Source organism: Cherax quadricarinatus, chromosome 71, assembly GCF_038502225.1.
Source record: "Cherax quadricarinatus isolate ZL_2023a chromosome 71, ASM3850222v1, whole genome shotgun sequence".
NCBI classification, from domain to species: Eukaryota; Metazoa; Arthropoda; class Malacostraca; order Decapoda; family Parastacidae; genus Cherax; species Cherax quadricarinatus.
Window position 1 is genome coordinate 7,018,924 of NC_091362.1, and position 26,603 is coordinate 7,045,526.

Genomic DNA, 26,603 nt, shown 5'->3' on the forward strand with positions numbered 1-26,603 from the left:
CTAGAACTTTAATTTGTGTCATCAATCCTATACGATACATCCCTCTAGCGCCTGGAACCAATCTTGGGCGGAAAACATTATATACTGAGTCAAAAAAGGAGAATTAGTGTGCACTACCTAGCAGAGTTTACTGCCAGAGGGGAATCATAGGCCTGTTTCCCGTGTGAAAAAAAAAAAAAAAAAAAAAAATAATAATAATTGAACGTTGTCAGAGGAAAGAAAGTCTCCCTGAAAGCATTGAGTATACATAGTGTATAGTGTATACTACAGTGGCTCCCTAGTATATTGATGATAAAGGCTAAAGTGTCATTTGAATTTGTAAATGAAGTGATAAGCCTATAGAGGCAGGTGCCAGAAGTCGCCAGAAACTTACCACAGGTCAGCTGTTTTTAATAATCTTCCTGGCCTGCTAGTGTACTCGCATATAATCTAGTGATACCAGTGAATAGCAGAATACAGTGTTGTAGTAGCAACTAACCAGTATTATAATGGTACTTAGTGGAGTGGAGTGACTTTCATTAGTTTCATTTTCTTGAAATACGAGACGTTACTGTGAATTTCATATAACCTGTAGTTACCAGCGGTCGCAATATACACAACGAGAAGCAATTATTACTACAGAAAAAGCGTCCTTCCTCCAAAATTTGCACCAGTCAACTATAGTGATAATATAGCATTTATTGTGGTGGAGACGGAAAAAAACAAAAATAGAAAAGCCAGATACAGCGATTGATAAACAAAGAGGTCGACTGTACGTCATTGTAGGAGCTGCCAGATATCACCGGCTCTTCAACACGCAAGTTATACTTTTGTATCAGTCAAATCACATATTACTCGGGTAGATAATTTCCAGTAGATCCTTCATGTGTTAGCTCAAATCACCGACCAGTATGTTTTAAATAAGTGACCCACTGATCAGAGCAGATCGACTGGTCCGAACCCTTGACTGGTCCGAACCTTGACTGGTCCGAACCCGGGACTGGTTTCAAACAGTTTCGTTGGACAATAAAGCAGACTGTAAACGGATGGGTTTGTAGGCGCCCTTATAAACACAAACATTAAAAATCAGGAACGTGACGGTAAGCTGTCCAATATACAAAAAGAGTTAGAAACAGAAATACAAATAGCTAGAGCTTCATTTAAGGTTATTAATATAATATTCAAGAGGTTGCTAGTAGACTTGCAGTAAATCAACCATTCAAATCATTATGAAGCTGTGTGTAGTCTGTGGTCAGTCAAACAAACGGGCTACCACATGGATAAATTGTCATTTTTGTGGAAATTGGTGTCACGCTCCTTGTGCAGATATCCCAGAACTAGCTACAAGCAGTATTAAAACAGAGAAGTGTTTTTGGGTATGCCCAAATGAGGAAAATCTGTGGACTAAAATCACAAGGGTATTAAAAGAGGATAACATCAAAGCTGCTTTCATAGAAAACCTGGAAGCTTTCTACAACAGATGGGAACATAAAAAGTCCGGGCTGAATGGTACTGCCCTTGATACTGGCCATGTAGTCACAAACTGTAAGGCTGGAGGTGATGTCCTGGTAGTCAGTAAATGTGATAGGCTGTCTGATAGTGCTGTCCTGGGAGACAGTAATGGTGAAGCTGGAGGTGCTGTCCTGGGAGACAGAAATGGTGAAGCTGGAGATACTGTCCTGGTAGACAGTAATGGTGAAGCTGGAGATTTTGTCCAGGTAGTCGGGAATTATACGCAGGAAGGAATACATATAAATGACCTCATAGAGGACAGGAGCCATAGTAGGGAAACAAGTGTAGTCAAAGATAAGATAAAACCAATATTGCAAACCAGAAATACCGCAGGAAATAGCAAACAAGAGGACTCCAATAGCAATAGTGAGGATAAATTACCAAAAACAACTGGTGGGAGCTCCATTGTTGGTGCTAAGGAGGATAGGAATAAGACAGGGAAACATGCACCAACAGGGAATACAGTCACAGAAACCCAAGGCAAACGGAAACCAAGCCTGTGCACATACTATGCACTTGGTATCTGCTGGCATGGGAAATCTGGAAAAACAGATGGGACATGCAACTATGACCACCCTAGAAAATGTCATGCCCATATGACAACAGGAAAATGCAAACTCCCTTCCTGTAAGCTTTTTCACCCTGAAATGTGTACCTCTTCAGTACAGGAAAGACTGTGCTATAACTTAAATTGCCAGGCATACCATCTAAAGGGGACAAAAAGATACAAAACATCCAGGCCATGGGAAAACCTGGGTAGCCACAGCCACTCAAGAGGGAGAGGTTTTTTAGTGCCAGGAAGGAAAAAAAACTGGCAGGAAATGGCAGAAATCGTACACCAAATCCAGTCATTCCTGGAGTGGAACCACAGTCGATGGCCTCCACTCCAAACCAACAGATACAGATACTAATGCCGGAAAAAAAATCCCCCCCCAGTACCAACAATACCACCAGTCCGATAACATTCTTCTTTGCAAATATACAGGGTCTAAAGCCAGCAATAAACAACAAAATACCTTTCATCCGTGGACTGCTTGCAGAGGCAAAGGCAATGTTCGCGGCTTTCACTGAGACCCACATAAAGGATCACTTGGACAACGAAATATGGATCCCAGGTTACAACCTATACAGATGTGACAGAGTGAACAGGCAAAAGGGGGGGGTTGGCCTGTACATTGCAGAGTCACTTGTTTGCACAGAACTGCTTAATGCCTCAAATGACGTAGTGGAAGTTTTAGCAGTAAAGGTCGAGAACCAAAACCTAGTCATTGTGGTAGTCTACAAGCCTCCGGATGCAACATCCCAGCAATTCCAGGAACAGCTGTTAAAAATTGACCACTGTCTGGAAAATCTTCCAGCTCCTGCACCCAACATCTTGCTCCTGGGGGATTTCAACTTAAGGCACCTAAAATGGAGGAATATAGCAAATAATATTGTTGCAGTAATAACACCAGGAGGCAGCTCTGATGAAAACTCACACTCACACGAGCTTTTAAATCTCTGCACAAAATTCAATTTAAACCAGCAAATAATAGAGCCTACTAGACTGGAGAATACACTAGACCTCATCTTCACTAACAATGATGATCTGATAAGAAATGTCACCATATCAAAAACAATATACTCAGATCACAACATAATTGAGGTTCAGACATGTATGCGTGGAGCCCCAGACCGACAAAATGAGACTAGTCACGAGGGAGCATTCACCAAATTCAACTTCAATAACAAAAACATAAAGTGGGACCAAGTAAACCAAGTCCTAACCGATATAAGCTGGGAAGATATACTAAGCAACACAGACCCAAACTTATGCCTAGAACAGATTAACTCGGTGGCACTCGATGTATGCACAAGGCTTATTCCTCTAAGAAAAAGGAGGAGTAGATGTAAAATAGAAAGAGACAGGCGCTCCCTTTACAGGCGACGGAAAAGAATAACAGAGCGGCTAAAAGAGGTCAATATATCAGAAATGCGCAGGGAGACACTGGTCAGAGAAATAGCAAGCATCGAACTTAAGCTAAAAGAATCCTTTAGGAGTCAGGAATCGCGGGAAGAACTAAAAGCCATAAATGAAATCGAAAGAAACCCAAAGTATTTCTTCTCCTATGCCAAATCAAAATCGAGAACAACGTCCAGTATTGGGCCCCTACTTAAACAAGATGGGTCCTACACAGATGACAGCAAGGAAATGAGTGAGCTACTCAAGTCCCAGTATGACTCAGTTTTTAGCAAGCCGCTAACCAGACTGAGAGTCGAAGATCAAAATGAATTTTTTATGAGAGAGCCACAAAATTTGATTAACACAAGCCTATCCGATGTTATCCTGACGCCAAATGACTTCGAACAGGCGATAAATGACATGCCCATGCACTCTGCCCCAGGGCCAGACTCATGGAACTCTGTGTTCATCAAGAACTGCAAGAAGCCCCTATCACGAGCCTTTTCCATCCTATGGAGAGGGAGCATGGACACGGGGGTCGTCCCTCAGTTACTAAAAACAACAGACATAGCCCCACTCCACAAAGGGGGCAGTAAAGCAACAGCAAAGAACTACAGACCAATTGCACTAACATCCCATATCATAAAAATCTTTGAAAGGGTCCTAAGAAGCAAGATCACCACCCATCTAGAAACCCATCAGTTACACAACCCAGGGCAACATGGGTTTAGAACAGGTCGCTCCTGTCTGTCTCAACTACTGGATCACTACGACAAGGTCCTAAATGCACTAGAAGACAAAAAGAATGCAGATGTAATATATACAGACTTTGCAAAAGCCTTCGACAAGTGTGACCATGGCGTAATAGCGCACAAAATGCGCGCTAAAGGAATAACAGGAAAAGTTGGTCGATGGATCTATAATTTCCTCACTAACAGAACACAGAGAGTAGTCGTCAACAGAGTAAAGTCCGAGGCAGCTACGGTGAAAAGCTCTGTTCCACAAGGCACAGTACTAGCTCCCATCTTGTTCCTCATCCTCATATCCGACATAGACAAGGATGTCAGCCACAGCACCGTGTCTTCCTTTGCAGATGACACCCGAATCTGCATGACAGTGTCTTCCATTGCAGACACTGCAAGGCTCCAGGCGGACATCAACCAAATCTTTCAGTGGGCTGCAGAAAACAATATGAAGTTCAACGATGAGAAATTTCAATTACTCAGATATGGTAAACATGAGGAAATTAAATCTTCATCAGAGTACAAAACAAATTCTGGCCACAAAATAGAGCGAAACACCAACGTCAAAGACCTGGGAGTGATTATGTCGGAGGATCTCACCTTCAAGGACCATAACATTGTATCAATCGCATCTGCTAGAAAAATGACAGGATGGATAATGAGAACCTTCAAAACTAGGGAGGCCAAGCCCATGATGACACTCTTCAGGTCACTTGTTCTATCTAGGCTGGAATATTGCTGCACTCTAACAGCACCTTTCAAGGCAGGTGAAATTGCCGACCTAGAAAATGTACAGAGAACTTTCACGGCGCGCATAACGGAGATAAAACACCTCAATTACTGGGAGCGCTTGAGGTTTCTAAACCTGTATTCCCTGGAACGCAGGAGGGAGAGATACATGATTATATACACCTGGAAAATCCTAGAGGGACTAGTACCGAACTTGCACACGAAAATCACTCACTACGAAAGCAAAAGACTTGGCAGACGATGCACCATCCCCCCAATGAAAAGCAGGGGTGTCACTAGCACGTTAAGAGACCATACAATAAGTGTCAGGGGACCGAGACTGTTCAACTGCCTCCCAGCACACATAAGGGGGATTACCAACAGACCCCTGGCAGTCTTCAAGCTGGCACTGGACAAGCACCTAAAGGCAGTTCCTGATCAGCCGGGCTGTGGCTCGTACGTTGGTTTGCGTGCAGCCAGCAGCAACAGCCTGGTTGATCAGGCGCTGATCCACCAGGAGGCCTGGTCACAGACCGGGCCGCGGGGGCGTTGACCCCCGAAACTCTCTCCAGGTAAACTCCAGGTAAACTAGTTCCAGGCATTTTTCCCTGTTCACCTGGGTGTTAGTCGACTTGTGTGGGTTGCATCCTGGGAGACAAGATTAAGGACCCCAATGGAAATAAGTTAGACAGTCTTCGATGACACTGACTTTTTTGGGTTATCCTGGGTGGCAAATCCTCTGGGGTTAATTGTTTCTTGGTATTCTCAATAAGCCACACCAACAACGGTGCTACAGCAGCAGCAGCAGCTGACAGTGCAGCAGCAGCAGCAGCAGCAGCTGACAGTGCAGCAGCAGCAGCTGTACCACCAATAGTAGCGATGGTTGATTGGGGTTTATTATACAACCTGCCTTCTGCAGTGTTCCTTCGTTCTTATGTTCTTATGTTCTTATTGCTGTAGGGTTGGCACTAGAAGCTTTCTTGGGGCCCATGGTCACTTATTTTCCAGAAAAAGCACCGAAAACACTGTAATAATACGAAATATTCCGATTGTATGCTTGGATGTTACCGCGGAGGCTGGCTGGTAAACAATGCCACCGGCGGAACATGTGAGCGCGTCTCGGAAGAAAATCGGTAAGCGGGTTTTTAAGCGGTATGTGAGGCAAAATTTTTGCAATTAAAGTAAGCGGTATGCGAAATAATCGCTATGTGATGCCATCGTTATGCGGGGGTCCACTGTAATAAGTACCAAATAAAGACTGGCAACAGACCACCGTATGGTGAATTTTGTTTGTCTGTTGTCAGACAACTCGATGAAGTACCAGGTAACAACACCTGCTATACAACAAGGTCCTTGAACTCCTCAGGATATACCCAAGCGCTTGAGGAGGGAAGGTGATCATTTCATAATACAGCTTCCTTCAACTCGGAAGAAATTTGCTCAGAAGAGATGCATCGTCTGTGCACAAACAAAACGACGGCAACAAAGACGCAAAGACACTCGGTTTGTGTGTGAGGAATGTAAGGTACCTCTGTGCATGGTGCCTTGTTTCAAGGAGTTCCACAAGCTCCAGCAGTTCTAAAACCATGTCCAGTGATTGCAAATATGTAAATATATGATAGAACATTAGTATTATACAAGATTTGTGCATGTTTATTGTAATAAACCACAGTGGTAAACAATAATATGATAATAACTTTAGTGTGGTTATTGTGTTCAATACAGTGAGTTTATATATATACATTATATACAGTATTGGTCTCTCAGGCCCCAAATGTTAGTAGGAAAAGAAAAAAATTGGAAAAGAAAAAAAAAACTACAAAAACTGCTAAGTAAAGTAATGCGCGTATATGGAAATCGTCGATGTTGCCGCCACTAGGTCATTTTGGACAAACCTCTCGGTAACTACTGATCAGAATTTTTTTTTTTGTCTTATTACCTTCACAAAAATATGCCCTTTAATTCTTTAAGAAAAAATAATTTTTTTCAAAATTTCTTGGACACTGGAGCACCACTTCAGATTTTGGCCTTAGACCCTGAAGGGGTTAAAATTAATATTTCATATGGTAAAAAAAATTTTTTTTTTCAATACTTTGGGGTGTCAGGAACAGATTAATTTGATTTCCATTATTTCTTATGGGGAAAATTAACTCGACTAACGATAATTTTGACTAAAGATGAGCTCTCGGGAACGGATTAATATCGTTGGTCGAGGGTCCACTGTATAAAGTTTGGGATGGGGAGCCTGGGCCACTTACACCTGACTTCTTGCCCTGCAGCGCTGTATAGCCCTTGTGGTTTAGCGCTTCTTTTTGATTATAATAATTTAAGGTAAGTAATGAATGTACTGTGTATGTAATTTACTTTTTATTGTGTTTTTTAATGTCTAGTTCTGTTATCAACTTAATGTAAGTTAGCGTAAACTTGTTGTCTGGCATTTACATGCATTTATAAGTGGATAAAAATGGCATACTGCTTTCTGGCAATGACCACTTCTGGCAATGTCCTCTTGCCGGTGATAGCCTGGAACCTAACCTATCGTATAAGTGGGGCCCTACTGCGTGTACTCACCTATTTGTGGTTGCAGGGGTCGAGTCCTAGCTCCTGGCCCCTGTGTGTGTGTGTACGTGTGTGTGTGTACGTGTGTGTGTGTACGTGTGTACGTGTGTGTGTACGTGTGTGTGTGTACGTGTGTGTGTGTACGTGTGTGTGTGTACGTGTGTGTGTGTACGTGTGTGTGTGTACGTGTGTGTGTGTACGTGTGTGTGTGTACGTGTGTGTGTACGTGTGTGTGTGTACGTGTGTGTGTGTACGTGTGTGTGTGTACGTGTGTGTGTGTACGTGTGTGTGTGTACGTGTGTGTGTACGTGTGTGTGTGTACGTGTGTGTGTGTACGTGTGTGTGTGTACGTGTGTGTGTGTACGTGTGTGTGTGTACGTGTGTGTGTGTACGTGTGTGTGTGTACGTGTGTGTGTGTACGTGTGTGTGTGTACGTGTGTGTGTGTACGTGTGTGTGTGTACGTGTGTGTGTGTACGTGTGTGTGTGTACGTGTGTGTGTGTACGTGTGTGTGTGTACGTGTGTGTGTGTACGTGTGTGTGTGTACGTGTGTGTGTGTACGTGTGTGTGTGTACGTGTGTGTGTGTACGTGTGTGTGTGTACGTGTGTGTGTGTACGTGTGTGTGTGTACGTGTGTGTGTGTACGTGTGTGTGTGTACGTGTGTGTGTACGTGTGTGTGTGTACGTGTGTGTGTGTACGTGTGTGTGTGTACGTGTGTGTGTGTACGTGTGTGTGTGTACGTGTGTGTGTGTACGTGTGTGTGTGTACGTGTGTGTGTGTACGTGTGTGTGTGTACGTGTGTGTACGTGTGTGTGTGTACACGTGTGTGTGTACACGTGTGTGTGTACACGTGTGTGTGTGTGTGTGTACACATGTACTCACCTAGTTGTACTCACCTAGTTGAGGTTGCGGGGTTCGAGTCCGAGCTCCTGGCCCCACCTCTTCACTGATCGCTACTAGGTACGTGTGTGTACGTGTGTACATGTGTATACGTGTGTGCGTGTACGTGTGTACGTGTGTGCGCGCGTGTACGTGTGTACGTGTGCGCATGTACGTGTGTACGTGTATACATGTGTACATACCTGTGTACGTACCTGTGCGTACGTGTACGTATACACAGTGGAACCTCAAGTTTCAGCCGTAATCCGTTCCAGAAGCTCAAATTGTTCAAAAGTCAAAGCAATGTTTCCCATAAGAAATAATGTAAATCCAGTTAATCCATTCCAGACATCCAAAAATATTCACAAAAAATTCATTTTAAAGAAGAAATATAGTTTTACATACAGAAAACAGTGAGAAATATAAATAAATATAAACATTACCTACCTTTATTGAAAAGACTTACTGGCTTATGGAAGACAGGAAGGGGAATTTGTTTGGAAACAGGACAAGATACTCCTTCAATATGATGCTAATATCAACTTAACAGTTTATTTATCTATCATAATTGATCTAATATGACATAATAAACAATATTAAAACCATAGAAACATGATATATACTCTGGAATGAATAAAATATGTCATTACGTATGTTGAGTGGTGGTGGTGTTGGGTTTATAAGGGCCACTGACAGCATAAGGCTTACATATAGTGGTGGCAGTGGCAGCGGTGTTGTCAGTGGCCCTACACACCTCCAATAACATTAGAGGAGTTAGTTTCATGTCCATTTTCTATCGCTTAATCACTTAACTTATTTGCTACACTGTTAATGCTGCACTTTATCACTGGCTGTCACTATAGCCTTTATTGACTCCTGCTGCTTTAGTATCGTACATATTGTAGAATCGCTAGAGGCACATTCTTCCGTCTCTCTTCCTCCTCCACTTTCATACTTTGCTACAATTTCTTTCTTCAATTTTATTGTGTTTCTCACTTTCTTTACCAAACGCCTGGTACTAGAAAGTTTCTTTAGGCCCATGGTTAATTATGTAGCAGTTGCACTCAATCAACAAGCACAATAAACAATGGATTATTGTGAAATGTTTGGATGAAAGTGCAGGGTAATGTTCACTCGAGGAGAAACAAAGCCAGACTGACCCACAACGCATGCATGGGATGCTTTGTGTGGGCACTGGCAGGCGAACAGGTCTGGTACGGCGGCCGAAACTCGAGGTAATGTTCGAAATTCGAGACAAAATATAACCGAAAAAAGTGATCGAAACTCAAAACGGCTAAAACTTGGGGTGGCCAAAACTCGAGGTTCCACTGTATATAATGTAATACATACTGCGTGTATTTCATTTTGCTAATGCACTACAAAGTAATGATACAATATATTTTTTATCTTGTGGCTGACGTTTAGGGTTTGGACTTGCTGCTAGCATTCCAGTCAAGATGAATACAGTGGACCCCCGGTATTCGATATTAATCCGTTCCTGAGAGCTCATCGAATACCGATAATATCGAAAATCGAATCAATTTTCCTCATAAGAAATAATGGGAATCAAATTAATCCGTGCAAGACACCCAAAAGTATGAAAAAAAACAAATTTTTACTACATGAAATATTAAGTTTAATGCAATAGAATAATTACAATAACAATAAAATAATTGACACTTACCTTTAATGAAGATCTGGTGATGATTGATGGGATGGGAGGAGGGGAGAGGTGTTAGTGTTTAGAATGGGAATCCCCTTCCATTAAGGCTTGAGGTAGCAAGTCCTTTTCCTGGGTTACTTCCCTTCTTCTTTTAATGCCACTTGGACCAGCTTCAGAGTCACTGGATTTCTGTCGCACAACATAGTGGCCTCTACCTCCCGTTCCTTTATGACATTCCTAAAGTGTTTCACAACATTGTTAGTGTAATAGTCACCAGCATGGCTTGCAATAGCTGTGTTAGGGTGATTGTCATCAAAAAAGGTTTGCACTTTAAGCCACATTGCACACATTTCCTTAATCTTTGAAGTAGGCAACTTCTTCAATTTCTCTATCCCCCCCCCCTTCCCCGAAGCAGTTTCCTCAAGTGTGGCCTCTTGCTGTTGAAGATGATCTAGCAGCTCTTCAGTGGTTAGTTCTTCATTGTCCTCCTCCACGAACTCTTCCACATCCTCCCCACTAACCTCCAACCCCAAGGACTTCCCCAATGCCACAATGGATTCCTCAACTAGCATAGGATTCTCAGGGTTAGCCTCAAATCCTTTAAAATCCCTTTTGTCTACACATTCTGGCCACATTTTTTTCCAAGCAGAGTTCAAGGTCCTCTTAGTCACTCCCTCCCAAGCCGTACCTATAAGGTTTATACAATTGAGGATATTAAAGTGATCCTTCCGAAACTCTAAAAGTCAGTTGAGTTTCTGTGGTCACTACAAAGCACTTTTGAAACATAGCTTTTGTATACAGTTTCTTGAAGTTGGAAATGACCTGCTGGTCCATAGGCTGCAGGAGAGGAGTGGTATTAGGAGGCAAAAACTTCACCTTAATGAAGCTCGTGTCCCCAGAAAGTCGCTCTGCCAAGTCTGTAGGATAACCAGGGGCATTGTCTAATACCAGGAGGCACTTAAGGTCTAATTTCTTTTCAGTTAGGTAATTTTGCACAGTGGGGGCAAATGCTTGGTGTAACCAGTCATAGAAAAAGTCCCTAGTGACCCATTGCATACCGTTTGCCCTCCACAGCACACAGAAATTAGCCTTGAGGACATTGTTTTTCCTGAACACTCTGGGAGTTTCAGTGATACACCAATAAAGGCTTCACTTTGCAATCACCACTGGCATTGGCACACATGAGAAGAGTAAGCCTGTCTTTCATAGGCTTATGTCCTGGGAGTGCCTTTTCCTCCTGAGTAATGTAGGTCCTGCTTGGCATTTTCTTCCAAAACAGGCCTGTTTCGTCGCAATTAAACACTTGTTTCAGTCCTTCACTGTGTATGTAATCCTTGAATTCCTTCACATATTTTTCAGCTGCTTTTTGGTCCGAACTGGCAGCCTCACCATGCCTAATCACACTATGTATGCCACTACGATTCTTAAATCTTTCAAACCAACCTTTGCTGGCCTTAAATTCACTCGCATCACCACTAGTTGCAGGCAATTTCTTTACCAAATCGTCATGCAACTGCCTAGCCTTTTCACAAATGATCGCTTGAGAGATGCTATCTGTTTTTCATTTATCCGCACCAATAACAATCTCTCAACATTTTCTAACACTTGCGGTCGCTGTTTCGTAATCACAGTTGCACCTTTTGCAAGAACAGCTTCCTTGATTGCCGTTTTCCTGGTCACTTTAGTAGAGATGGTTGATTGGGGTTTATTATACAACCTAACCAGCTCCGACACACGCACTCCACTTTCGTACTTTGCAATTATCTTTCTTCATTTCATAAGCCATTAGCGACTTTTTTCTCAAAGGGTTGGCACTAGAAGCTTTCTTGGGGCCCATGGTGACTTATTTTGCAGAAACAAGCACCAAAAACAGTGATAATATGGATAATATGGAATGTACCAAATGTATCCTTAGATGCGCGCACACTGGCTGGCTTGTAAACACTGGCATACACGGGGCAGTTCAGGCCACACGTGGACACGTCTTGTACGAATTGTATCCAATACCGGGTTTTCAATCGAATACCGAGGAAATTTTTTTGCGATATATTGCATCGAATACCGATGCCATCGAATACCGGGGGTCCACTGTATTTAGATTTATGGTAAATGTACCCCAGACTTACTGTGCCAACAATTCCTTATACAGTGGACCCCCGCATAGCGAACTTAATCCGTGCAAGAGGGCTGGTCGTTATGCGAAATGTTCGCTATGCGAATTAATTTTCCCCATAAGAAATAATGGAAATAAAATTAATCCGTGCAAGACACCCAAAAGTATGAAAAAAAATTTTTTTTACCACAAAAAAATGTTAATTTTAGTACACACAAACTGAAAAAGGCATGCACAATTACATAGCACTTACTTTTATTGAAGATCTGGTGATGATTGATGGGATGGGAGGAGGGGAGAGAGAGTTAGTGTTTAGAAGGGGAATCCCCTTCCATTAGGACTTGAGGTAGCAAGTCCTTTTCCGGGGTTACTTCCCTTCTTCTTTTAATGCCACTAGGACCAGCTTCAGAGTCACTGGACCTCTGTCGCACAACAAATCTGTCCATAGAGCTCTGTACCTCCCGTTCCTTTACGATTTGTCTAAAATGGGCCATAACATTGTCATTGAAATAGTCACCAGCACGGCTTGCAACAGCTGTGTCAGGGTGATTTTCATCCATAAAGGTTTGCAGTTCAACCCACTGTGCACACATTTCCTTAATTTTTGAAGTAGGCACAATGGATTCCACAACTGGCATAGGCTTCTCAGGGTTAGCCCCAAACCCTTCAAAATCTTTCTTAATTTCCATACTAATTCTCACCCTTTTTACCACAGGGTTGGCACTAGAAGCTTTCTTGGGGCCCATGGTCACTTATTTTCCAGAAACAGCACCGAAAACACTGTAATAATACGAAATATTCCGAGTGTATGCTTGAATGTTACCGCGGAGGCTGGCTGGTAAACAATGGACGCGTCTCGGACGAAGGTCGCTGAGCGGGTTTTTGTCCACTATGCTGGGCAAAATTTTGGCGAACAAAGCATTCGCTATGCGGATTGTTCGCTATGCAAGGCGTTCGCTATGCGGGGGTCCACTGTACATGCTGATTGAAGGTGTTAACCTTTGCATGCTAATCCTTCGAAGGAACTCTAGTGCTGCAAAGGCCAGAACCTTCAGTCCAACTTGTTGAGGGAACTGGTGTGATCTGGGTAACCAGATCAAACTTGACATATCATAATAGATACAGAAATATTTGTGCATTATGTAGAGCATGTACAGCAAGTTAGGCTACGTTAACCCCACGTATGACCATTATTCTTTCTCATAGCAGCGTACTGAAAGTTTTGGCCCCTTGATATTAAGGTTGATTTGTTATTACTAATATAATGTAGGAATTTAGTGATTCAACTGAAGCGGTTTCTTTTCTACTAGACTCTTGCACACCGTCCCATTCCTCTGTTTTGTGTTATTCATTCGTGGCATTCATTTATCACTTCCTCTCTTTAGACTTTGCTTCAGACACTGAACATCTCTCCTGCATATTTCTAAATATAAAAGTTTGTCTACTTGTGTGAATTCAAATTCATCTTAACATTTACACTGAATAATGTAGCCTTTTAAAATTCTTACAGTTTGTGATGTTTTACAGATTGATCATCATGCTGGTTAGAAGACTCGCAACATTGTCCTTGTTGGCATCAATCAACAAAATTGCTCCTGCTTGAATAGTCTATCTTTTTACCCTCTTCTTTCTTTGGGCCTGTATATAGAAATTTACTTGTAAATAATCTTCTTCTGATTGGTTTTGCATACCATTTTCAATACATATTGCATTCTTCTATAAATTTCTTTGAAAAATTTAGTAAACGCTAGTCAACATGGATGATTCAAGGACCATCGAGCCACCAAGTGGAGCATTTGGCATTCCTAAATGGATAATGAAAAAAGGAATGAGGTATGTTATTCTGAACTTAATGTATGTATTAATATGGTTATCTTTAAATTATTATTTAAGGTGTAAGTTAAATGATGGTTTTTAATGCTTTTACATTCATGCTTGATGACATTCATCAGAATGCCTTAATGCTGGTGAAGGGTTCATAATTCAAGGAACTGGAGCTACCCCCTTCCTTGAATCAAAAGTTATTACCTTCCATTCCAAAGGTACTGTATGGACCTGCATGTTTAGCACTTAACCATGCATGTATTCTGTAATATGCAAAAATTAGGGAAAAGTGGTAAATCTGTAAGTTGTATGGTGCCTGGACAGTCTGAAGTGACTGATGCTTCATTCATTGGGGTTTGAGGTTATTTCAAGTGCTCTGATTACTACAGTAATATCCCTCAGACCATACCTATGCCAAGAGTTTTTCCTCTTGTTAAGAGGAAAAATTCCTGAGGATATGAATGACTAGGAGACAAACAGAAGTGTTAAATATATTGTATCACCAGGGACATCAGTAAAAAGTTCTTTATCTCTAAATTGCTTGAAACCCTTGAATTGCACAAATTTATTTCTTTTCAGGGAACTAAGGTAACATGGTTTTAGAAAAGCTACAAGATGCATTTTCAGTAAGCTTGAAAACACACAATTGTCTTAGATGTTGTGTAAAATGTCACAGCTTGCCTGCAGGTATTACTCAAGCCTTTAATAACTTTTAAATAACTTTTTTTCATATGATGGGGTACATTTTCTACTTCATTGATAATAAAATTATTTTTGCTTATAATGTGGTTGGAGATAGGTTTTGATCTTTATTTTTTTTTTTTTTTATTAACACACTGGCCGATTCCTACCAAGGCAGGGTGGCCCGAAAAAGAAAAACTTTCACCATGATTCACTCCATCACTGTCTTGCCAGAAGGGGTGTTTTACACTACAGTTTTTAAACTGCAACATTAACACCCCTCCTTCAGAGTGCAGACACTGTACTTCCCATCTCCAGGACTCAAGTCCGGCCTGCCGGTTTCCCTGAACCCCCTTCATAAATGTTACTTTGCTCACACTCCAACAGCACGTCAAGTATTAAAAACCATTTGTCTCCATTCACTCCTATCAAACACTCTCACGCATGCCCGCTGGAAGTCCAAGCCCCTCGCACACAAAACCTCCTTTACCCCCTCCCTCCAACCTTTCCTAGGCCGATCCCTACCCTGCCTTCCTTCCGCTACAGACTGATACACTCTTGAAGTCATTCTGTTTCGCTCCATTCTCTCTACATGCCCGAACCACCTCAACAACCCTTCCTCAGCCCTCTGGACAACAGTTTTGGTAATCCCGCACCTCCTCCTAACTTCCAAACTACGAATTCTCTGCATTATATTCACACCACACATTGCCCTCAGACATGACATCTCCACTGCCTCCAGCCTTCTCCTCGCTGCAACATTAATCACCCATTCTTCACACCCATATAAGAGCGTTGGTAAAACTATACTCTCATACATTCCCCTCTTTGCCTCCAAGGACAAAGTTCTTTGACTCCACAGACTCCTAAGTGCACCACTCACCCTTTTCCCCTCATCAATTCTATGATTCACCTCATCTTTCATAGATCCATCCGCTGACACGTCCACTCCCAAATATCTGAATACATTCACCTCCTCCATACTTTCTCCCTCCAATCTGATATCCAATCTTTCATCACCTAATCTTTTTGTTATCCTCATAACCTTACTCTTTCCTGTATTCACTTTTAATTTTCTTCTACATACCCTACCAGATTCATCCACCAACCTCTGCAACTTCTCTTCAGAATCTCTCAAGAGCACAGTGTCATCAGCAAAGAGTAACTGTGACAACTCCCACTCTGTGTGATTCTTTATCTTTATATGCTCTTATATGCTTTATATGTTCTAGGAAAATTAAGGCACATGAAATAGGAGGATAAATTTTTTCCTGGATAGAGGCATGGTTGACAAATAGGCAGCAGAGAGTTTGCATAAATGGGGAGAAATCAGAGTGGGGAAGCGTCACGAGCGGTGTTCCACAGGGGTCAGTGTTGGGCCCCCTGCTGTTCACAATATACATAAACGACATAGATGAGGGCATAAAGAGCGACATCAGCAAGTTTGCCGATGACATCAAAATAGGCCGTCGAATTCATTCTGACGAGGACATTAGAGCACTCCATGAAGATTTGAATAGACTGATGCAGTGGTCGGAGAGGTGGCAGGTGCAGTTTAATATAGACAAATGCGAAGTTCTAAATGTTGGACAGGACAATAACCATGCCACATATAAACTAAATAATGTAGATCTTAATATTACGGATTGCGAAAAAGATTTAGGAGTTCTGTTTAGCAGTAATCTGAAACCAAGACAACAGTGCATAAGTGTTCGCAATAAAGCTAATAGAATCCTTGGCTTCATATCAAGAAGCATAAATAATAGGAGTCCTCAGGTTGTTCTTTAACTCTATACATCCTTGGTTAGGCCTCATTTAGATTATGCTGCACAGTTTTGGTCACCGTATTACAGAATGGATATAAATTCTCTGGAAAATGTACAAAGGAGGATGACAAAGTTGATCCCATGTATCAGAAACCTTCCCTATGAGGATAGACTAAGGGCCCTGAATCTGCACACTCTAGAAAGACGTAGAATTAGGGGGGATATGATTGAGGTGTATAAATGGAAGACAGGAATAAATAAAGGGGATGTAAATAGTGTGCTGAAAATATCTAGCCTAGACAGGACTCGCAGCAATGGTTTTAAGTTAGAAAAATGCAGATTCAGGAAGGATATAGGAAAGTACTGGTTTGGTAATAGAGTTGTGGATGAGTGGAACAAACTCCCAAGTACAGTTATAGAGGCCAGAATGCTGTGTAGCTTTAAAAATAGATTGGATAAATACATGAGTGGGTGTGGGTGGGTGTGAGTTGGACCTGATCAGCTTGTGCTACCAGGACGGTTGCCGTGTTCCTCCCTTAAGTCAAGGTGACCTGACCTGACTAGGTTGGGTGCATTGGCTTAAGCCGGTAGGAGACTTGGACCTGCCTCGCATGGGCCAGTAGGCCTGCTGCAGTGTTCCTTCGTTCTTATGTTCTTATGTTCTTATATTTACCATGGGAAAGTGGAGAAAAATATTTCCTCTGTAAGTTGTGTGTCGTAAAAAGCAACTAAAATGCTAGGAGCAGGGGGCTAGTAACCCTCTTCTCCTGTGTAAAAGCTATAGTGTTCTTCTTTTTTGGGTCACCCTGCCTTGGTGAGAGGCAGTCAGTATGTTGAAAAGAAAAAAATATTTACCAAATTTGCAGGACTGAAATAATTGAAAATTTTAGTGGGTAACAGATTGGTTTTTTCCATTATCAGTAATTTAAAAAGGTTTCTGTTCTACAGAAGAGTACAAAAGCTTTAACACTCAATTACTGCTGCCAAGGTATTAACCCTTTCACTGATCACACCCCTGAAGATAATAAATATTGAAAATAAATGGTATAAAATACCGACACAATCGAAACATAAACACACGTGCAGTTTAATGTGATCCTTTATTGACAACGTTGTCAATAAAGGATCACATTAAACTGCATGTGTGTTTGTTTCCATAATAAATATTGCTTTATTTTTTTATGGTAGATAATCTTTTTCTGGCGATAAAGTACAAAAATTGATGGAAAACTTATGGAATTATACAGGCATAAACTTAGCATTTACAGGACAATTTATTTATGGGCAATTTTTCTGAATTTGACTCCTATTTTCAGCCAGTTTTCTTGCTTCAGTCATTCAAATTCTTAGCAATTTTGCTAGTTTGCCTGCCATTCTATTGATTGAACACAAGAAACTACCCATTCAACTATTACAACTACAAAGAAACAGCCATAAAAAAATTAACAATCTAGAAAGTGCCTCAGTTGGTACTTTAAACCAAACACTAGTTCAGAGTTTTGTTTTTCCCCTTGTACTGCTTGTCTGTGCCAAAATTTGCTTCTCACAGCATATTTGAGGGAGCTGTGCTTAAATTGCAGGTTTGTGCGAGTGATGCTGGCATCACTTGGGGTGTGTAGTCTCCTAATTCACTCTTGTTTTGTCTTTTATATTTAGACCATCTAGACAACTCCTCCTCTTTTTTTTTTGATGGTGGAACTCCTCTTAATGATCTAGATCAGAGAATAGTTCATTAAGTGAAAAATGTATTAAGGGTATTATTGTATTGTCTCAATGAAGTCCAAATAATTTTTTTAATCCTTTCACTGTCTTGCAAAGATCTACTTCGTTGATGACACTGTCATTCACATTGATCTAAGACTTCAGCACAGTGCCATCAAATATGCTGCGAGTGGTAAATTTTGGCCTAGAAATGAGAGAGCAGGTCTGTAATGAGTATTCTCAGTATAATAAAAATCCTGCCCCATGCAGTGCATGATTAGAAAAACAAATCTCTAGCCTTGTGTTTGGCTTAAAATAGTGACTGAGGTATTTTTTAGGTTTTTTTTTATGGCTTTATTGACTGTGTATCCGTTGATTGAACGGAAGACATAGAGTACTAGTGAAAGATTTTTCTGGTGTGTTGCATGCCAGAAGTAGCTTGAAATAGGGTTCAAAGTGGCATGATTTCCCATGCCTTCCTTGGTTTTTCATGGGTTTTTATTAGGTTTGCTTCAGTTGGGATGGCCTGAACCATGACTAATCATAATTTTATTAATTTAAGAAATGAAACATTTTGCTTTAGTGGAATGCCTACAGCGTTTGTTTATTTTGAACTTTTTTGTCAAATTGGATTTTTTAATTGTGTACAATTTTCAAAATTGCCAATTTCTGTGGATATTAGTTTTGATGGTTGAAAGGGTCAAATTGGGCATTGGAATTGGCTTAACCCTTTGAGGGTGGATCGTGTTGTACTACAGCTTTGAAGCCCAGATCAATCCCGTAGTTCTTTGCAATGAGCTCGGCTCACTCGGATAAGCTGCGAGTGGTAAATTTGGGCCTAGATATGAGAGAATGGGTCTGTGCAGTAAGTGAGCACCATATTAAAAAGTCCTGCAACATGCAGTGCATAATGGGAGAAACAACTGTGACTGTGTTTTTGGCTTAAAATGACAACTTTATGGTATATATCTTTGTATGGTTGTTATGGTTGTATTCTTGGTTTCTTGGTCTCATTTAATAGAATGGAATATACATTACAGAAATAGATGATTTGATTGGTTTCTGGACAAAAAAAAACTTGAAATTGAGCTCAAAGTAGCGGAAATGTTCACTTTTTGCCAATATTCAGAGTACACAAATGACATCACGTTTCTAATGTGTGTCCATCTGTCCAGTTTGATATGCTTTTAGGAATGCACTAACATTTATACAGTTATTACAATAACAATACACAAATAACCCGCACATAAAAGAGAGAAGCTTACGACGACGTTTCGGTCCGACTTGGACCATTTACAAAGTCACACCAACCAGAAGTGGGGCAGGACGGCTATGTATAGGCAGGAAGAGGTGGTGGTAGTAGTAGTTAGTAGTAGTAGTAGTAGTAATAGTACAAGAATGGTATATAATACCGACAAGATGAAATTAAGACACGCGCAACACCCAGGCATCCCTATCGTAGACGTTTCGCCATCCAGCCAGCCACTGGATGGCGAAACGTCCACAACAAAGACAAAGAGTTATTACAATAATGCACTAGTCTGCATAATGGTAAATTCTCTATTTTTTTGTGTGAATAAACTCTAAATGGAATTCATGGGTAATATTGGAGAATGCTGGGGACTTAACTTATGAACAGGAAATGTTATTTTAGTGCCAGGAATGTCTGCCTAGTTTATTCTGGACTCTGTTGAAATTGGCATTTCTTGAATTTTGTGTTAAATTGGCCAAATTACAGTTTCTGATGACTAGTGGGTAGTTGAAATAGTTGAATGGGTAGTTTTTTTTGTATTCAGTCGATAGAATGGAAATGGCTAAGAATTTGGTCTACTGGAATAATGTAGTATTTGGCCTAAAATTCGACTCAAATTGAGCAGAATCGCCAATGCGTAAATATCGCTGACACAGCAAAAGCATAATTTCGTCATTTTCCATCAAATTTGGGACCTTTTTTTTTTTTTATTACCTTCAAAAAAATATTCTCTACCATTTCATAATTTTTTTTTTTTTTTAAATTTTCCAACCCTGAGAGCAAGTTTGAGAGCAGGGGTCCCAACCCTCAAAGGATTATTAAAATGTAACTCAAATTGGGCAAAATTGCCCTGTGTAAATTGAGCCCAGAAAGCCAACTTTGGGCCTGTATAATTTCTAAAATTTTTATTTTTATCAAATTTCACACATTTGGTGTTACTACTTGAAAAGATTCTTTACCATTTCAGAAGAATTTTTTTTTTTTTTTTTTAAATCTTGGTACTGTCAGGTCTCCTAATTTTGTGGGTTGCATTAATGAAAGGGTATATTAAATAAAAAATGTAACTGCCAGAGAAGAATTCATTATTTAGTAGAATGCATAACACAGTAATATAAAATATCAGAATATTGGGAGAAATATCAGTGCTTTTTTTATTGTTTGATTGTGACAACTCCTAGGCTCTGTCCTTAGACCCATAGGTCAACATCCATCACATTTGAGACAGTTGTTGTCAGAACAAAGGTAGAAGTCTTCAGGAAGAAACTGGATCACTACCCACACCAAGTGCCAGTTTCAACCAGGCTGCAGGCCAGCAGGCTGGTAATCAACAGCCTGGTTAAACAGGTGAACAGGAAAGTTTGGCCTCAGATGCAAAGCTGAATAAAACCCTGAAACTGGTCACAGGCATATTGCAATTTGTCCCTTTCTTCCTCCAATCAAACCTGAATACCCTCACCTTGCTTGAAGAGTATTACATTGTGGGACTTTCTGTAATGTGTCCTGTTTGGTCTATTGACTTGGATATTATACCACATTTGAAATGCAAGCAATACTCTAAGTGTTTGTATTTCAGTTTGATCTTGATTTCTGTACAGTCATGGGAAATCAGTCTTGATAGTGGCAAATTGATGCGTCTTAATCAGTATTGTTTTCCATAAGCTGGCAATTAAGTTGGGCATATAGCATTACAATAATTGGTATGGGCACTGTCCTAACCCCCCACCTCCCCTTACAGCAGGTACTGTACTATATCTAGTATATTCTGTACTTGTAAGTTTGACATCCAAGGCAGATTTGTGTGATGGCTGAACATCAACACAAGTTAGTTCATTTAACCCCAGGTAGGTTGGAGCACTACTGGAGCATATAAAAATGTATTGGAAAGTGTTTGTAATGGGGAACCAGAGTCAACCAGTCTGTTATATTAATTGCTTTTCTATGTGTGTGTATTATAAGCTTTTCTTCTATTTAGAGCCTTGTCAGGCAGAAGCATGTAATTTGCTACCTAACTTGTAGGGTTACTTTCTTTATCTATAATTTTTAAATTCTTGATAATTTGAATGTCGGCATGTCAAAGCAGAAAGCTTTCATCATTATGATGTGTAACCTATATCTTAAAATGGTGTTTTATGAATTGTTTGGTTTTAGGAGCATGCAGTTGGAATTATTACTATTTAGCCTTTGGAACATTTTATTTTTAGGATTTTAGATTACAGATCAGGTTCATAAAATATTTATGCTCTTCATTTTTATTTTTGTCATTGTCAAAAAAATCCTAGTATTTTGCTTCCACTCTGGCTCATATATAATATCCTTAAGTTTTTCTTTAAAATAGTTTAACAGGTATAACTAAACTTGACCAAATTGGTTTGGCTTGTAACAGATATGAGGTAGATGACTTCATAATATCCCCACCTTCTAATGAAGATGGAGGCTTCTTTCACCTCGGCTCTGGACGAAACCCACGATCATGGCTGCGCCGATCCAGCTTTGGCTATACTGACCAGGAAATGTCAATGTCTGTTGAGGTGTGTGCATTGCGTAGGAGACTACAGTAGTGTTGACCTTATGGGGATCTTGTATGTAAAGCTTTGCTTATTTTTTTCTTGAGTTTTCTTGCTTGTTGTTACAGTAACTTTGAGTGTTCTAATTGCCACTTCATAGTACAAGGGCATTTCAGTAAATAAGGTAATATAAAACTGCATTCAAAAGTTGCTCTTTGCTATTTAAATAAGCATAACACTTGTTTTGCTTCCTTGTTGACTACCTCTCATATCATAATTCCTGATATTGTGAAGATGGCTGTAATTTTGTAAATGGTAATGGATCAAGATTTTTCATCTTGAGTGAGTATTTGGATGTAAAAAAAAAAAATGCTAAATTATGAAGACTCCGCTATGTTGAGGAAACTGTTCTGGGTGTTGCAGAATATCAGCAAAACAGGTGCTTGGCTAGTTGCTCTAATAGAGTATGCTTCAGACTCTTAAGGGTTACGTTCCTAGAGGTCTCCATGAATTTGAAGTGTGAATTTGAAAGTCTAGTTGTGCAGTATTTCTTTTATTGACAGCAGTGTTTTTTGTAACAAAAGCAAGAGTTATAAAATATAAGGCCACCTCTTGCTGTGCCAGTTAAAATATTGTCCAGGTGTAGCTGGTGTAACAGTTTTTCCTGTTCAGTATTGAGGCCACTCTAAAGTAGTGTGCCAAAGTATCTATACCAGCTGCTTTTGATGGTACTAGTATCAGCAAAAACTTTGGTATCTTCTTATCCCTGCTCTGAAGTTAACTTACTTTTGCCCTGTTTGTCAGTTCACCTAGTAACTGGCCTTGATAAAGTTCTACATATAGCTAAACTTTCGTCGAAATAAAAGCTAGCTATGCAGCTTCTTTATCTTCCTGGCCCTGCTCAAGTTGAGACTCCTGTGAAAGTGTGCTTCATTAACTCCATATTGTCAGATGCTCTTGCTGAGCCACATGCTGTTCTTGCTGGTACAGCTTTTGAGAGTTCTGACCTATCTGCTCATCAGACTGTGTAAAAGCACTATTCCTACTGCTGTGCCTTCATGGACAGCATGTTATTCAAGCAGGACCAACTGCATGGCTTTAATTGGGTGTGAGTACCTATGTGTGCTCTTACCTACATTGATTATGATGTTGCCATAGTATTGTGTTCATGTAACACGTGTGGAAATGAGATGTGTACATCTATAGAGTGCAGATGTCCATAATATGGAAACACTTTGTTCATTAGACAAGAGAAGTCGAGATCCATTCTTGGCAGTGTGTTTTAGGACCAAGATCTGCTCCTTGTAAATCTACTCCAGTCTAGAGTGACATGAAAGACAAAGTAGTGTCATGCAGGCCATTGTTGGGAAATGTTCTATGTTTCTGTGCTGAGGCATCATCCTACACTAAAATTTCACTAACTGCCAATAACATCCATCTTTGTTAAACTTGTGTACCTACTTGGAATTTAACAAATAAGTCACTACTGGAGGGTGGTATAGGACCACCAGTCTGTGCCCACATGTGGCACTTGGTAGCTTCTATCTCTTCATTTCAGTGGAAGAAACCCTCACTAGTTGGTAATATGCAATACAACAAAGAGCAGCAGGCATGTAAATGATTGCTCAGTGCTTGATACTAACTTCCTTCAGCTGGGGTTGATGCATTGGCTTCATGAGGGATGGCCCACCGCAGTATCTAGTCTGAGGCATTAAAAGTAATGTTATGATATTATTATTGGCTGTACATTGAGCTCTTTTGGAATAAGTATCAACAATTACCTTTTGGAAGTGTCTGTATATAAAAGCTTGTGCTGGGGTGGCAGTGTTTATTCTGCATGTTTTTCCTTGCTCTTATTTTTGGCATGTATCCCTAATCCCTATTCTCTTCTAATGTTAGTGGTTCTCTAGCATTCAGTGCTTGAACAGTTCCATTGTGATACTATGCTCTAACACCCACTGCTCTGCAGGTTTGTTTTCTGGCACAAAAAATTTAGATTAACAAGATCTTATAGGTACAGGCAGGCCATGCTTTACAGCATTTCACTAATACAGTGGAACCTCAGCTTACGAATGCCCCACCATGCAAATTTTTCAGGATACGAACCGTCGTTCGGTCAATTTTTTGCTTCGGGATATGAATGAAATTTCAGGATGCAAGCTTTCCCTTCAATGGAAGTTCCTTAAATAAGTAAATAAATTAATTTATTTCTTTGCAAAGGTTACAATGTGTGTTTACATATCATAATACGATTGGAGCAAAGAAAGCCACTATCATGCCGAGGCATTTTGGGCAGACTTAACCTAATATACAGGTCTCCCTCAGCATTCGCGTTTTCAACTTTCGCGGGCTTCACACATTCGCGAATTCCCAGCTGCCAAATCATATTTATGTTGGACTTTGAAGTTGATGAACGACATTGATAGAGGCATAATTCCCTACAAAACTCTGTAGATATGAAGAAACGGTCTCAGTTGCCCATCACAATGTTCTTCACAAGGAAGCCTGCCACTACAGTCCCCATCCCTTTACCCAAGGTCCTATCTATGCTAAAACCTTGAGTAGTTTCAAATTTAGGCTGGATAAATACACAAGTAAGAGGGGTTGAATTTGAGTGGGACTTGCACGTGAGTAAATAGAATTATCGAAGCTTATTGCTTGGGTAGTGATTATTCTGTTAGTGGGTTGGATTTGTGAAGGACCTGCCAAGTATAGGCCAACAGGCTTACTGCAGTGTTCCTCTTTTCTTCCGTTCTTATGTTGATGAGTGGAACAGTCTGCCTAGTATGGTTATAAGGACATATGAACATAAGATAGGAGGAACACTGCAGTAGGCCTGCTAGCCCATACTAGGCAGGTCCCTCAAAATCCATCACACTAACAGAATATTTTCCCAACTCAATTTTCAATGCTACCCAAGCAATAAGCTTTGATAATTCTATTTACTCACGTGCAAGTCCCACTCAAATCCAGCCCCACCCACTCGTGTATTTATCCAACCCAAATTTTAAACTACCCAAGGTTTTAGCACATGAGTAAATAAAATTATCAAAGCTTATTGCTTGGGTAGCATTGAAAATTGAGTTGGGAAAATATTCTGTTAGTGTGATGGATTTTGAGGGACCTGCCTAGTATTTGCCTTAACCGAGACGTGGCACAGGAACTCGGCACAAGTGATCACAAATCAATTACTTTTAGCATTGAATGGAAGTATGATAGTAGGGATAATTCATTGCTGGTCCCAGATTTTCGCTTAGCAGATTACAATGGGCTTAGAGAACACTTATCTGTGGACTGGGGTAACGAAGAGAGCTATCAGTATGACAGCTTTCTTAACACAATACTTGCTGCCCAAAGGACGTTTATCCCATATAAGGAAATTAGATTGAATAGAAATGACCCCAAATGGATGAATAATAGGCTCGGATATCTTTTAGGACAGAAAAAAGGAATTTATAGGCGCATCAAAAGAGGTGAGGGTCATCTTATGAATCGGTATATTAACATTAAGAGGGATGTTAAAAAGGGGATAAGAAAAGCTAAATGGGACTGAAATTAAAGTTGCTAGGGATTCGAAGACTAACTCAAAGTTTTTTCCAGGTTTATAGAACAAAAGTTAGAAATAAGATAGGTCCCCTTAAAAATAACCCTGGGCATCTCACTGACAAGGAGAATGAAATGTGCTCTATTCTTTATAATTATTTTCTCTGTTTTCACTCAGGAAGGCATTAACAGTATCCCAGTAATTAATTTTTATAGTGGGCCTGATGATGATAAATTATGCAATATCAGTCGCTACCGAATTGGTTATCAAACAGATGGACCGGTTAAAGCAAAATAAATCACCGGGCCCTGACGAACTTTTTTCAAGGGTTCTTAGAGTGTAAAACGGAACTTTTAATATTTCTCTTCAAACAGGTGTAGTGTCTGATATGTGGAGGATGGCTAATATTTTTTTATTTTTTATTATCACACCGGCCGATTCCCACCAAGGCAGGGTGGCCCGAAAAAGAAAAACTTTCACCATCATTCACTCCATCACTGTCTTGCCAGAAGGGTGCTTTACACTACAGTTTTTAAACTGCAACATTAACACCCCTCCTTCAGAGTGCAGGCACTGTACTTCCCATCTCCAGAACTCAAGTCCGGCCTGCCGGTTTCCCTGAATCCCTTCATAAATGTTACTTTGCTCACACTCCAACAGCACGTCAAGTATTAAAAACCATTTGTCTCCATTCACTCCTATCAAACACGCTCACGCATGCCTGCTGGAAGTCCAAGCCCCTCGCACACAAAACCTCCTTTACCCCCTCCCTCCAACCCTTCCTAGGCCGACCCCTACCCCGCCTTCCTTCCACTACAGACTGATACACTCTTGAAATTATTCTGTTTCGCTCCATTCTCTCTACATGTCCGAACCACCTCAACAACCCTTCCTCAGCCCTCTGGACAACAGTTTTGGTAATCCCGCACCTCCTCCTAACTTCCAAACTACGAATTCTCTGCATTATATTCACACCACACATTGCCCTCAGACATGACATCTCCACTGCCTCCAGCCTTCTCCTCGCTGCAACATTCATCACCCACGCTTCACACCCATATAAGAGCGTTGGTAAAACTATACTCTCATACATTCCCCTCTTTGCCTCCAAGGACAAAGTTCTTTGTCTCCACAGACTCCTAAGTGCACCACTCACTCTTTTTCCCTCATCAATTCTATGATTCACCTCATCTTTCATAGACCCATCCGCTG

The 26,603-nt window shown here is 40.6% G+C and overlaps 1 protein-coding gene across 4 annotated transcripts in view; it reads left to right on the forward strand.

The window, feature by feature from the left end:
• LOC128700408 (uncharacterized) overlaps positions 1-26,603 on the forward strand; it is a 70,658-nt gene that overhangs the window by 5,964 nt on the left and 38,091 nt on the right. For 3 of the 4 annotated variants that reach the window (XM_070099982.1, XM_070099983.1, XM_070099985.1), the window contains exons 2-3: positions 13,647-13,952; positions 21,727-21,871. In XM_070099982.1, coding sequence (XP_069956083.1) covers positions 13,876-13,952; positions 21,727-21,871 — 222 coding nt within the window. In that variant the 5' untranslated portion in view covers positions 13,647-13,875. The remainder of the gene's footprint in view (positions 1-13,646; positions 13,953-21,726; positions 21,872-26,603) is intronic. The other variant, XM_070099986.1, reaches the window with a different exon arrangement.